Source organism: Cyprinus carpio, chromosome B9 (assembly GCF_018340385.1).
Source record: "Cyprinus carpio isolate SPL01 chromosome B9, ASM1834038v1, whole genome shotgun sequence".
NCBI lineage: Eukaryota > Metazoa > Chordata > Actinopteri > Cypriniformes > Cyprinidae > Cyprinus > Cyprinus carpio.
In genome coordinates, this window is record NC_056605.1 from 3671222 (window position 1) to 3685310 (window position 14089).

The window sequence follows — 14089 nt, forward strand, 5'->3', positions numbered from 1 at the left end:
TTGGTTTGTTGCTCACAGAGCCTCAAGATGGAGTTCAGCCCTGGTTCATCACTAAAACCAAGTCCACTGCCGCCTCCCTGGGTCAACACGCTCTGCTGTCCTGTGCGATCGCTGGTGACCCCTTCCCAGAATTCCTCTGGATGAAGGATGGGCAGGTAATATCTGGAGGTGGAGACTTTGAGATCCTACAGAAGGAAGACGTCGTCTCATTGCTCATCAGGAAAGTGAAGACACATCATGCTGGAAACTACGAGATTCATCTCAAGTAAGAATTGTTTAAAAATCGAAATTATTGCTCATATAGTTTAAATTTATTATATGTAGTTAAATATTTGTTATTTGGAAATGTTGACTCACTTTGAGATCTTACAGTTTATTTCAACTGCTTTCATACAAAATCTTTACTTGTCACAGTTTCTGAAAGACACTTTTTGCAAAACACACAATTCTCTATGTACAGTAATACACAAAACTCGAACAGGAATTAATATTACAGCTAAAAGTGTTTGCAAATGGTTGCTTTTGAGATGTGTTTGTGATATTTTGAATGCAGTGCTTCATTTTGAAAGAGACGTGAGGCATTTTGCATTTTTTGTGTGCAATTCTTGAATTTGTGTGTAAAGTTTTGAAAAAAAAAGGCAATGTTTTGAAATTGAGTGTAAGCAGTTGAAAGAAAAAACTGTAACAGTTAGTTGTACTCAAAAGTGAAATGGTTTATTTTAATTTAAAATAAAGTTTAAAAGGGTTTTTAAGATTATTCTTTAAGGTTTGGATTTTATTTTGTTGATTCCATGTAAAGATGTGAAATGTTTGACACTTAGCCTCAAAATCAAACTGTATCAAATAAATTCTGCCCCAAATAAAATTTTATTTATTTATTTTATTATAAATAATTTATTTGTTTGTTTATATTCTTGTTTTACATTGTGACATTATTTTTATGACCACTTATTTTCTTCTTCAAATTTCAATGACAATAATTTTTACAAATTTCAAAAATAATAATATAATATAACAATAAAAATAGAAAAAAATATTTTAAACATAACTATTTCAATTATGAACTATTGCTACATCATGTTAATATTTGTTGAAATACTTTAAATTTATTCAGCTTTTAATAACAAACCATTGCATCAGTAAAGATACTGTAAGAAATGAGAATTAGATAAAGATCATTTACAATGAGAAATGCACATTACACATATAGAAAAAAAAACTAGCTGTGTTATTTATGCAAAATATCTTTTTTTGGTGGTGGATAAAATTCATGAGATCCATGCTTTTAAGTTCAAATGCAATGAAATTATGCTTGGAAACAGTGCTGTCATAAAGGTTGTGTTTTTTTAGTTCCTATTTACTTTAGAATTCAATAGTTTATAATAAATGAACATTAGCGGTCGAATGTCTTCTGTTGATCTCAGGAATAAAGTAGGAGAGTGCAGGTCAGTGGCAGCTCTGCACGTCAGCGAGGAGGACCCCCTGTCATCTGGTGATGATTCTCATAAACGGTACATTCTCTCTTGCTCTCCTCTGCCCCAAAGCTATATTTACAGCCCTTACCCCTCAAGCCCTGCACTTAATCTACATAATCTCTCTTTATGACCAAGCGCTCTGTTTATGCTTCCTCTCTCAGCTGTGCTGTTGTGTGGGTTCATCTAGGGGCCTCATTCGGGTCTCATTTCCCTATAAGGTCTCTGAAGTCATCTCTGATGCAACTCTGTCGTGTTGAACTAACTCTCCCCCTCGATTAATCTGCTCTCCAGTGTGGGCTGAGCTAGCCGGGGCTTTAACCATCTCTGTTTTTTCTCCACTCTTCCTGTGGCAGCCGAGGGGTGGAGAGGACTGCGGCAGGCAGGGGAGGACAGCCGGAGACTCCCAGCGCTGCAGTGTCGCTCTCTGAGCCACTCTGGGAACACAACAGTCAGGATCAGGAAGAAGAGGAGGGCTGTGCCACCCGTGGGCTTCTCAAACGGCGCGTGGAGACAAAGGAGCACCGGGAAGACCAGATCCGACAGCAGGAGGCCGAACAGATTGACTTCAGAACTGTGCTCGGCCGCAAGGTCACCACTAAGAGCATCTCTGAGGAAGACCTGAAGGAGATCACGGCCGAGCAGATGGACTTCAGGGGGAACCTCCAACGGCAGATCAAGCCCAAGACCCAGACAGAAGAGGAACGCAAAGTCAACTCTCCACAGCAAGTGGACTTCAGAGCAGTGCTGGGAAAGAAGGGAAGCCAAGGCCCAAAACCCGGTCTCGGATCCTTAGTGAAAACAAATGCCAACAAAACTGAAGCAGTTGACTTCAGATCTGTGTTAGGCAACAAGAAAAAACAACCAAGCCAGGACAGAAATGGAGAAAGCCAAGGCAATAAAGACACCCGAGGAAAGAAAATTGATGTGAATTGTGTGGATGGAGGGACAAAAGAAAAAACAAAAGCAGCTGGAAAGAAAGAGCCCGTTTTTACGCAGAAACTGAGTGATGTGATGGTATTGGATGGGGAACGTTTGCATCTGCAGTGCCAGCTTACCTCTGAGTCTCCTGCTAAAGTGACATGGACGCTTGATGGAAAACTCATCAAACCATCCAAATTCATCGTCATTGCTAACGAGGGTCAGTGTTGCATTTCACATTTGATATTACATAAGAGGATTAATTTGTCATGGATGAAGTTTGGCATTGGGGAGTTTATCAGCCCTGTTGAAAAATCCAGCATATGCTGGTCAGATATGTTTTGTAGCATGACTGCTGCTCATGTGCTGGTCCTAAGTTGGTCCTGCGCAGGAGCTAGTTGCTTAGGACCAGCACATGGCCAGCTTAAACCAGCTTCAAAACGATTCTAACCAGCATATGCTAATTTTTTTAACTGGGAGGGGCTCGATTATTTTATATGCTTGTGTATGTGATTCAAACATCAGCGAACCAGAGGTAATCACAGTTCAATATTAATTTTATACAACAGCTCTCTAAACAAGAAGTTAATATTGGGTATTTGGCGTTTTAAACAGTTCACGTTTGATTGTAATTAAAATAGCTCCAAATGAAGCCAACACTGGACTAACTTTGCTGCTGAGAAACATAACGGTTGGCTGCAAACACACACTCCTTCAATGCCACTTGTCCAATCAGACACGAGGATCAGAACTAACTGTACATAACTGTCTTTAAACAGTGGTCACATGACAATAAAATGGCAGAAGTGTAATTGGATGAGAGTTTATTCAAGATGTTTCATCATGCGATAGGGCTATCAGTAATGATGTTTGAGATATATATAAGAGAAATGTAGTTTCTAGGTCTAGACTGAGGGCTGTGGTTTGGACCCCTGTGCCATTACTAACCCTACCCTACAAAAACTTCATCTGACTCAAGTTTATCAGTGCTGTGACCAAGAGAATTTGACCTGTGCACTTGAAAAATATGCATGTATGGATTACCACAATATTAAAGGGATATTCTGCTTTGGGAACTACCAACAGCATCTGTAATTTGCCCCATATGATGTCTTTGACTTCATGCAGCAAAGACTTTCAAAACAGGTTAACTTTGTCTTAGATGAAGGGACTACTTTAACTGTATAATAACCATTAAGTGTGTGTGTGTGTGTGTGTGTGTGTGTGTGTGTGTGTGTGTGTGTGTGTGTGTGTGAGCAGGTGGTAAGTGCTCTCTGAGCATTGATAAAGCTCTGCCAGAGGATGAAGGACAGTATGTATGCAGGGCGGAGACTAACGAGGGCAAGACAGAGTGTTCCTGTATGGTCCTAGTGGATGGTGAGTGTATCTCATTACGTAACAGTGCAATTAATGAGTTTACAGCATGCTCTTCCTGTATCCACTCTATAAAACTCTATAGAGAGATGAGGTGTACTGTAACCCAAAGTGTCAAAAATGTAATTGTTTTCATTTTTTTACACAAACAATTTTACATTTTTCATTCAAAACTATGGGGTCTAGGAGAGTATTATGCTTTCAGTCTGTCTGTTTTGGGCTGGGCAGCGTGTTTGTCCATATCCCCTGAGTCCTTGTCTGAGCTCTGCATCTTCCGGTAATTACTGACCAGATCAGTCGACATAACGTCCCTTGCATGTCCCAAGATCTCCCTTTTCCACTTTGTAGAATATGTCTTTACGGCTGTCTCTAAATATCTTTGTCCCACTAAACAGACAGTCATCTCTGGATCTCTAATTATCTTAATAGGACATGTCCCTATGAGCATCTCTAGATTTCTGTGTCTTTCTTGTTGGATGTGTCTCTACAGTTGTCTCCCTCTCTCTCTTCTGGTTTTCAGGACATGTCTTTGCAGCTGTTTTGAATCTCTTTATTCCAATTTAGAGGATTTGTTGAGCTGTCTTTGGATCTGTTTATCCAACTTAACGAGACATGTCCCAACAGTCAGGCTTGATTTAGAGAACCGTTTCTAGGTCCATTCGTCCAGGATGACATATTCTGACAGTCATCTCACTTTCTGTTCTGCTATATGGGACATGTCCCAACAATCATCTTTAGATCAGTCTGTCTCAACTTATAGGACATGGCCCTACAGCTCTTTTTCTAGTCACCTCTGTCCTGCTTAACACATGTCCAGTATATCCATCCATTTCAGATCTTTTTGTCCTGTTTATGACAGCCAATACCTGATCTTAGTGTATCCCTGTGTTTGTCTCCAGATCCCTCCATCCCTACAGCCATCTCTTTCTCTCTCTTCTGGTTCCCAGGACTTGTCTTTACTGTTTATATATTTATAGATCTCCTGTCCAGATTTCGCAGTCCTTCTTTACTGGGCATGTCCCTACAGTTTTGTCTAGATATCTATGTTCTGCTTAACAGGCCATGTCCCTGCAACCATCACTAGTTCTCTGTGTCCTGCTTTATAGGACATGTCCCTACAGTCATCTATCAGTCTCAAATTTTAAAAGACATGTCTTTACAGATGTCTCTAGACATATCTGTCTGGCTTAACAGTGACAAAGTAAAGACACCTTGACCTGGAGATATCATTATTTTTAATGGCAGCATGCTGATTTTATTTAATTGCTTTAACATTATTGGTTACTTGCATAAACGGCTAATACAGCTTCTCCTAATTTGGTGTCTCCAAATTCCACTTTTTTAACCTCAGGTTCGACTTTTTGCCTTAGTTTTGGTCTTAGCAAAAAGTTACAATAATAAATCAGTTTGGGATTTTATTATTATTATTATTATTTTTTTTTTTTTTTTTTTATTTTTTTTCAGTTTGTAGAAGTTGAAGAGGATGCATAATACACTGATTTCATGGCAGTCACATGAACTTGATTCTATTTTTGTTCTCTGTGTTACTCTCTGTATTCTGTCTGTCTGTGTTCAGATCCCAGTGTTTCCACACCAGCTGATAAGCGGAGCAGGAAGCCATCTACCCCAACCACAGAGAGTGAGTTTCCAAAATATGTACTTCCTTTTTTTATATCCCAATATGGAGTGGCGTGGGAGATGTGAACCTTTCCCACTGCAGCACAGACACACACACACACACACACACACACACACACACTGCTATGTTGCTTGTAGCTTTATAGACAATATCACTAGGGATATATCACTGAGAATAATTGTTTTTTAAATTACTTTGTTCGGTCCACAAGTTAAAGAATTCTTATCCGCAAAGTCATTCTGTTTTTTGACAATTATGTTTAGCTTTTTATATATATTTATATAAAAATATGCTTGAAACCAGATTTTTTTTTTTTAGATGAGTTTGTGATATTTTGAATGCAGTGCTTCATTTTGCAAGAGATGTGAGGAATTTTGTATTTTGTTTGTGCAGTTCTTGGATTTGTGTGTAAAGCTTTGAAAAAAAGAGGCAAATGTTTTGAAAATGTGTGTAAGCAGTTGAAAAACTGTAAAAACTCAAACAAACAAAGACATCCGTCTGCATGTTGCCTAGTTCATAATTATCTGCAGATTCAGGGAAAGATGAAAACTGTAGTGAACTAAATAACATTTCAGGCCGGACTATTATTGATAAAGTTTTATTCCTCACAATATTTTTGCATAGCCCGGAGTTTGTAGTATAGTATAGTATAGCATAGACTAGCATACTATAAAACAATCTCTGTAGGTGGTCCATCTTCACTGTTAAACCAGTTGTACACGTCTCACACTCTTCATCAGAGGAGATGTTTGACAAGGCTGCTGGAGACTGCTGCCAATGACTGATTTTACATTTTAAACAAACTCATTAAGCAAGAAGGAGGCAGACAAAAACTAAGAGTGAACAAAGGCTTGCTTTATAGATATGTTTCTGACAGTAGTGAGAAAGAGAGAGATCATGACTCTTACTGCATGACTGCTTGGCAAAACCCGCTTTGGATTTCCATGTATGGGCTCAATCAAGACTCTCACTCTGCGAGGAGTGTTGTATGAGTTTTCTAACATCAGTGTTTTTAACATACCTAACATTCTTCAGAATGTTTTGTAAAGGGTTTTGTAAACTGGAGAGTCTACTTTTCGCCTTCTCTCAGTAGGCTGTAATGTTTTGCACTGTATGTCTTGAGCTTTATCTTCAGAAATGGATGAAACTGTTGATGTGTGCACTCATCTCTTAAGAGACATGTATCATATGTCTCAGGGATATTAATGATTGTTTACTCTTTAAAGAATGAAGTGAGGCTTTCTCTGTGAAGAAAAAGTTCTGTGCTGTAACATGCACTGCAGTCAAATCTATTATGATCATTTGTGAGCGTTTATTTGGCTGACAAGCTTGAGTGAGTGGTAATGCACCTGCTGACCATCCAATGCTTCAAATCAGTTCCTTACATCATTTCATTTGGATTTATATTCTGCTGTACGCATGCATGTCTGTGGAGACAGGACACAAGAACACAGATGATTAGCCCTAATGTCCCAGCTTCAATATATCAATTTTAATGTCACAGGGTCAGTCTTTATGATGTAGTGACTCATGTTTGATGATTTGTTTGTGGAGAGGCATTTTACTTATTAATTTAGAAACTCTATATTTAAAATAAAATAAAAAACGTGCCATAGTTATATGTGTATCTTTTGCTGAGAATAAACAAGCAAGCAATCGATGGCTGAGGCTGACAGTGGAAGGTTCCCAGTGATTTTGTAGCAAGTGAAGGTTAGACAGGTCCTCCACCGAAGAGGTTACATTCAGTCATTGAGTTTTTTGCAGTCATGGAAAATCTGTGATTAAAAATCAGGAAGCTATAAAAATAAGCAGTGGTGTTGTGGATAATGGAAAACTCTAACCTCCATGTACCTCTGAATTGCTGGTGGATATTGAACCCAATTGGTGTCCTTATTGTGTTATGTTCCTCTGTCATAATGGCTTAGTTCTGTTCTCTATGTTATTAGCTGTGCTTGCATGCATCATTGTTACTATTCCACAGAAATTGGTCATTTGAAACCAACTTATCCCACTAAGTATGTGCTACCATTGAATATAGAGCCTGCATGTTCAAATTCTTAAGCATGTGTAACCCCTCTCTCCCGGGTCCTCACAGCCACACCTTGTTCTTGTTCCAAGTGGGTCTCGAACCCGGGTCTCCAACATGGGAAGCGGACGCACTAACAAGGAGGCTAAATGACTGCAGACACTAGCACGTCTCTTGAGATCAGGGGAGTGAGGTTTACCTGCACAGCATTTACTCGCTGGCCTCTGTTACACTCACCCCACTAAACCTCACTCCCATCCGGGTCACGGCACCAATGTAACCCCCCTCTCTCCCAGGTCCTCACCGCCACACCTTGTTCTTGCTCCGAGTGGGCCTTGAACCCGTGTCTCCGGCAGTCTCTTGAGATCAGGGGAGTGAGGTTTACCTGCACAGCACCTACTCGCTGGCCTCCGTTATACATGCATCGAATTCAGTCAGAATGTATTTTTGTAAATTTTTTACTGTTTATCCTGTTGCTACAAATCTTCCAATCTTAAGTACACAACAAGTATATTTAAAGAACAGTACTTACATTCAATTAACTTTTTTCACAGGGGCAAACAATTCAATAACAGAATGTTAAAGGATGCCTTTAGAATGTTAATCGTTAACTGCAGCAAAATCTTATTTTGCATGGTAGTAATAAGTATAACAGTATAGTAAGAAATTACATTTCATTGAAGTTCTTGTACTATGAAGAAATAGGGCTGATCTTGAGCATTAAAAACTCCCTCTCCTGTGCATGTTCTACTATGTCAGATTTTATACCTTTAACTAAAAGTTCTTATTTTTATTATGTCTCACCATACATCACCATGCAGATGTTTGAGTGAATACTTTAGATTCACTGTGTGTTTCTTTCTTTTCATCTGTCTGCTTATTTTCAGCAGTGGTTGACAGTGTGAAGTGGTGTTATATTGGATGATTTGTTGAAGCAGTGGAGGGCAGAGATTATCTGTTTCTCTAAGTGTCTTGAATTTGTCAGGCCTTTAAACAGATACGTTTGATCTTGTGGCCCCAGACAATGTAGACTAAACATTATTAAACATAACAGTGGGATGCTGTTGCCCTGTGTGTGTCATTTCAGTGGTATCCTAAAGCATTTGCTCCGACTTTAGCCTTTACTCACTGCCTCTGTATTGGTCTAATAAACCTGTGATTTACATTTATGTCTTAACAAATGCCTAACCACAAAGCTTACTGGATTTTGTTGGATCTGTATGTTAACTCTTAAGGTTTGTCGGGGCATTTTAAACATGATATGTTATGTTCCCAGGGATCTTAACCCAACAGCCAAATTCAGACATTTGGAAATCTTGCCATTTGTTGGGGAAGTAAGAACCATCATGAACACTAAATAGCTTATAGACAGTAATGCTCAGCACGGAGACTAGAGTATGTGAGAAACACATGTCCATTTGACATCAGGATTACCTGCTACCATGTGCAATGACTTATATTCAGTTCATTTGTTAAGTAGCTTACCAACATAGCATTACCATAAGCTCATGCATGCAGAATATGTAAGGAACAGCATCTTCTGCATATTTACTACTTTGAGTGAGTAGACTGCATTTTTAATCTGATGTGAATGACAACAAGGAAATCAAGGATTTGGGTGGGATTTAGGTCTGTTTAATGGGCTGTACAGTTTACATCTAAAGTGTGCTCATGGAAGTTTTTATTATTATATATATATTTTTTTTTTTCTGGTCAACTGGAATTTTTTGGAAAGTATTTGGATAGATTTGTTGGCTGAACACCCAGAAGCACAACAGTACAACCAATTGAAAGGGCTGTACTTCCAGTTCTTGTAGCCTTATTGTCATGTCAGACTGTTTACTCCAAATGAGTAGTTTTGTGTATTCAGTTACCAATGGTGATTTGTTTATTTGTTGAATGTTTACATGAACAAGTACTGATAACCACTTAGCATTGCTTCCCTTTCTGAAGACACAAAACATAAGCGATTTGAGAGTGAGTCATTAGATAACTTCAAAATGTTTAAATATTTAGCCCAAGTCCAATCTAGTCTAATCTTTTTAGTAATTTGGACAAACATTTGGACAAACACCAAAATTTATGAGCATACTGTAATGACAGCATCAAAAATGTGAAATTATTTACACACACACACACACACACACACACACACACACACACACACACACACACACACACACACACACACACAAACATAAACACATGCATGTATATATTACTTACATTTCACTGCTGGTCATATGCTCTCTATATAATCATGTATGTGACAAATAAAAATCTTGAATCTTGAATATTTAAGAAAAATGTTATGTTTATATATTAAATATATTTTTATATAAAATAAAATAGAATAATATAAATATATAATATATACATGTAAATAATTTCAAAATATATACTGTATGTGTGTATTTATGTATACATAATAAACACAATACACATGCATATATTATGTAAAGAAAAACTTTTATTTTGGATGCAATTAATCGCAATTAATCGTTTGATTATATATATATATATATACACACACACACACACACACACACACACACACACACACACACATATCTATATCTATCTATCTTTCTATCTATCTATCTATCTATATATTCTATATATATATATATATATATATATATATATATATAGAATTATTTTTATTGTATTTATATTATAAATATATTTTAATTGCTTTGTTATCCATTAAATAATGTGATTGGCATATGCTGTTATATAATATTTACATTTTAATTGTCTGTGCAAAAATACATTATGCAATGGCATCAAAATGTATTCAGAATGTATTTGGACACTTAAGTAAACAAGCAAACCAGACAAATAAATAAATTTGCATTGAATAGCAAAAAAAAAAAAAACACACAAAAAAACACACAAAAAAATTCTAAATATGTGGCATTCTTTTAAGGAAATATAGCACAAAAATGTTTTAGAATATGACAAATTAAATATTTTGTTCAGAACAAAGACAGAATGTCTATGACACTTTCTGGGTGTCAAACATTGTGGAAAATGTTTATAGTTAACATCATGAACTACATTTGAGGAGATCTGACTTCATGCCTGCACCAAAATAAAAAAAGAAAAAAAAGAAAATAAAAATACACCAATTATTTATTAAGCCTAGGTTAGTTAAAAAAAAAAAAAAAAAAAAAAAAAACCTTTTGGATCATTTATTTACAGATGCCACTTTGATTCATGTATTATGTGTCTAATTCAGTGAAATTTTGATATTTTAAGTGTGACTTTTGTGTCCAGGGCCTCTTTAGTGAAATATTTCCAGGCCCTCTGTACATGTGTTAAAATCACATTTTACGTAAAATACATGAAAATACTCATGAGATCACATTGCCTCAGCATCCAAAATTTCACAGGCAGTAGGTTTTCTTAATAGCAGGTTCTATTGATCTTGATGTGAGACTTATTTAAGCGTTGAACATCTGCAGATTTTTACTATATTTGTTGTGCTACGTACAATTGATTTAGTATAAAAAAAAGTACTGTTATGTTAGGTAGATATGATCAACTCCATTATCTCTGTTTATAAGTTCAGCTTGAGATTTGTTTTGCCCACATTTTAGAGATTCAGGTGAAAGCTCACTGAAAGGCCATTTTGAGCCAGAAGCAAAAATAGTTTTGTGTTGGAAAGAGGATGTTTTCATTTCCACGGCTACAGAGAAAGAGAGAAAGGAATGAGAGATTGGCCTCTCAGAGAGGGATGAGATTGGAATGTCTTACAACTGACAGAAAAACTCCTCTGAAGTTTGACATCGCTTCGGATCAGAATGGCTTCATTGCCAACGCTGCAGCTCTAGGCTTGTGTTTGTTGGCCTTGCCATCACATTGTTTCATGACAGCGATCAGATGTAAAATAAATAGTGGCACAAGCTATTTCCTGGTTTCTAGTTGGAGATATTTTTAGTATGACCAAAAAAGGCAAAGAGCAAAGAACCTTAGCAGCTGATCTCTCCTAGTACATCCAGAGAAAAACATCTCTCCTTTCCTCTCATTCTGCCCTCCCTTCTTCAAGTTTTCTAAACGTGAGAGTGCATGTTGTTTCAGATACTCTATGAGAAGATCTACTGGTCAGTGTTAACATTTGTGTGTTTGTGTGACTTTTCATATAAATCCCCATATCTGACTTATGATGCAGCCTGGAATGAATATGACATATGTTTGTTTGTTTACACCAGAGAACTTGATTTGTTGGCTGGTTCACAATCACTTCTCTGGACTGAGGCTGTATGTTGAGCTGATTTTCTCTGTTAACTGTGATGTGATAATTTGATCTGTGTTTATTTCTTCTGTTATTCACTTCAGATGAGGCCAAAATAAAGAAACCCCCACCAAAAACGCTTCTTAAACAAGGTAGGGGCAAATCAGTCACCATCTGCATGGTTTAAAGATCAATTCTTGGTTAAACAACTTTTTGTCTTTATTTCTGTCACATGCTGTTGATTGCAACAGAAAATCATTTTGTCCTTTTTGTTGTAAAAAAGATAGCACTTTATTTTAAGGTGTCCTTGTTACTCGTTACATGCATTTACTATTATAATAACAATAAATTATACATAATTACATGCAAATAACCCTAAGCCGAACCCTAACCTTATAGTAAGTACATGTAGTTAATTAATATTACTCAGTACATAAATGTATTATTACACTGTAACAAGGACTCCTAAAACTTAAGCGTAAAAAAAAAAAATAAAAAAAAAAATGTTAGGATTTTAGAAAACAAGACTCAATATCTTAAGTCATTTTGCTGCTCAAATAACATATTCAAGATTCAAGAATGTTCAGGTATTTATATTAAAACAACAAGACCAAGAATGAACATCATTTTTGCAGTGCATACCAAGTTACTGAGTTACTGACAGATTGATTAGAATTGCAATGTATGAGCAGAAGTTCCTCCATCAAAATTATGATTTAGATTGTGCATCTATAGTAAGAAGCATGTTTATCCTGGAAGGTTTAATCCTGGAACAGTTTTAGCATTTAAGTCTTTTTAGCATTAAGTTTCCCAAAAGTCCTTTCAAATTTCAAGCACATGTGATTTAATGTGTTTCAGGAGGAGCACAGGTGATCTTCTCATATCAGCACATACTTTAAATCTCACTTTTATATTTTCAACACATGCAGTCTGCTGTGCAGTTGTTCAATGCATTTTTAACTGCTGTGCAAGTAAATGGATCTTTATCAAACATAGAGCCCAAGCTGTCTGTATAACTGGACTGTGTGTGTCAGGTGCTCCTCCTCAGATCCAGCAGTTTCCTGACGATATGAAGATCCTGGCGGGTCAGGAGGTCAGTCTGCTGTGTAAGTTCACTGGAGCTCAGCCCATCAGCTGCACCTGGCTCAAGTTCCGCAAACCAGTAAGAGTCCTTTCACCTTTTAACATGTGCAGAAACCCTGACCGAGAATGCTCATACTAGGGATGCACGATATATCGGCCACCATATCAGTATCTACCGATAAATGTTCATTTTAATGTATCATTATCGAACCGATAAGAAAATTTTGCCGATATATTAAAGCCGATAAATAATGCATTATTTCCTGCAGAGAATTTTATTTTTAACTTATTATTTTAATCAACATTATGGTTTAATTAAAATAATTTCATTATTGTTGGTGCAGAGTCTATTCCGTTTAATTTATCCATGGCACATGATTTTAGATTTTTTACAAGTAATGTTGTCTAGGGACTTGTTTGCATTATTTTATTTATTTGTAAGGCTGCTTTATGTTTGATTTATGTTGAAGTGTTTAATGTCTTTTAATGGTGAGACTTTTTTTGTAATCAGGCTCTCAAAAATTATATAAAAATTGGGATTTAGATTTATCGGCCAACATATCGGTTATTGGCTTTCATATATAAAGTATTATCGGTTATCGTTTCTGCCAAAATTTTCATATCAGTGCATCCCTAGTTCATAATTAAACACACAGATGCACATTAATTCACTCACCAGTCCCCTTTAAATGCTTTCAACATTCTGCTACTGTATGTCAAATTGACTTTGGACTGGGAGTGGCTGTGATGTCCAAAAATTCTGTCTAGGTAGGCAGCTCACAGCTTACCAGAAACAGCCATCATCTTTAATGAGCAAACACTGCAAGCTGGCATATCACTCTGTACAAATGGTTCAGACACCAAATGTTAGTTGTAAATGTCTTTATTACTCTCACCCCCCAAGTTAGTTGACTTTACAATTGAAACTGAACATTCAACCCTCAGGTTGTGTTCAAATCCATAACTCTTGTGGTGTTTTCGGTCAAAAATGACTGTCTTGTTATGCAATATCATCACCTAATATTAGTATCAATCTTTTTGATAGCTTATTTTCTTTCAATTAGGACTGGTTTTGTGTATATTTTTGGAACTGATTCATTGTAGGCCTCATTAATCTTATCTTACATCAGTCTTTCAGTGAAAAAAAAAACGTTATTTGTGTATCATTTTGTCAATATTAAATAAAACCTGTTTTGTTTATATAATTTGTATATAAAAAATTGCTATTAAATAATATATAGCAACTGGCACCCGTGTTTGTGTTGTTTATGCATACCTCTGCTCCTTCAGATTCAGGAAGGTCAGGGCATCTCGATAGTGAGCACAGACAGCAGCAG

General features: G+C 36.7%; 1 protein-coding gene across 1 annotated transcript in view; it reads left to right on the forward strand.

The window, feature by feature from the left end:
- Window positions 1–14089, forward strand: part of LOC109058109 (myosin light chain kinase, smooth muscle-like) — a 75834-nt gene that overhangs the window by 57831 nt on the left and 3914 nt on the right. The window contains exons 14-21 of the mRNA XM_042730584.1: window positions 19–265; window positions 1425–1511; window positions 1829–2613; window positions 3654–3770; window positions 5344–5406; window positions 11774–11821; window positions 12704–12831; window positions 14043–14085. Coding sequence (XP_042586518.1) covers window positions 19–265; window positions 1425–1511; window positions 1829–2613; window positions 3654–3770; window positions 5344–5406; window positions 11774–11821; window positions 12704–12831; window positions 14043–14085 — 1518 coding nt within the window. The remainder of the gene's footprint in view (window positions 1–18; window positions 266–1424; window positions 1512–1828; window positions 2614–3653; window positions 3771–5343; window positions 5407–11773; window positions 11822–12703; window positions 12832–14042; window positions 14086–14089) is intronic.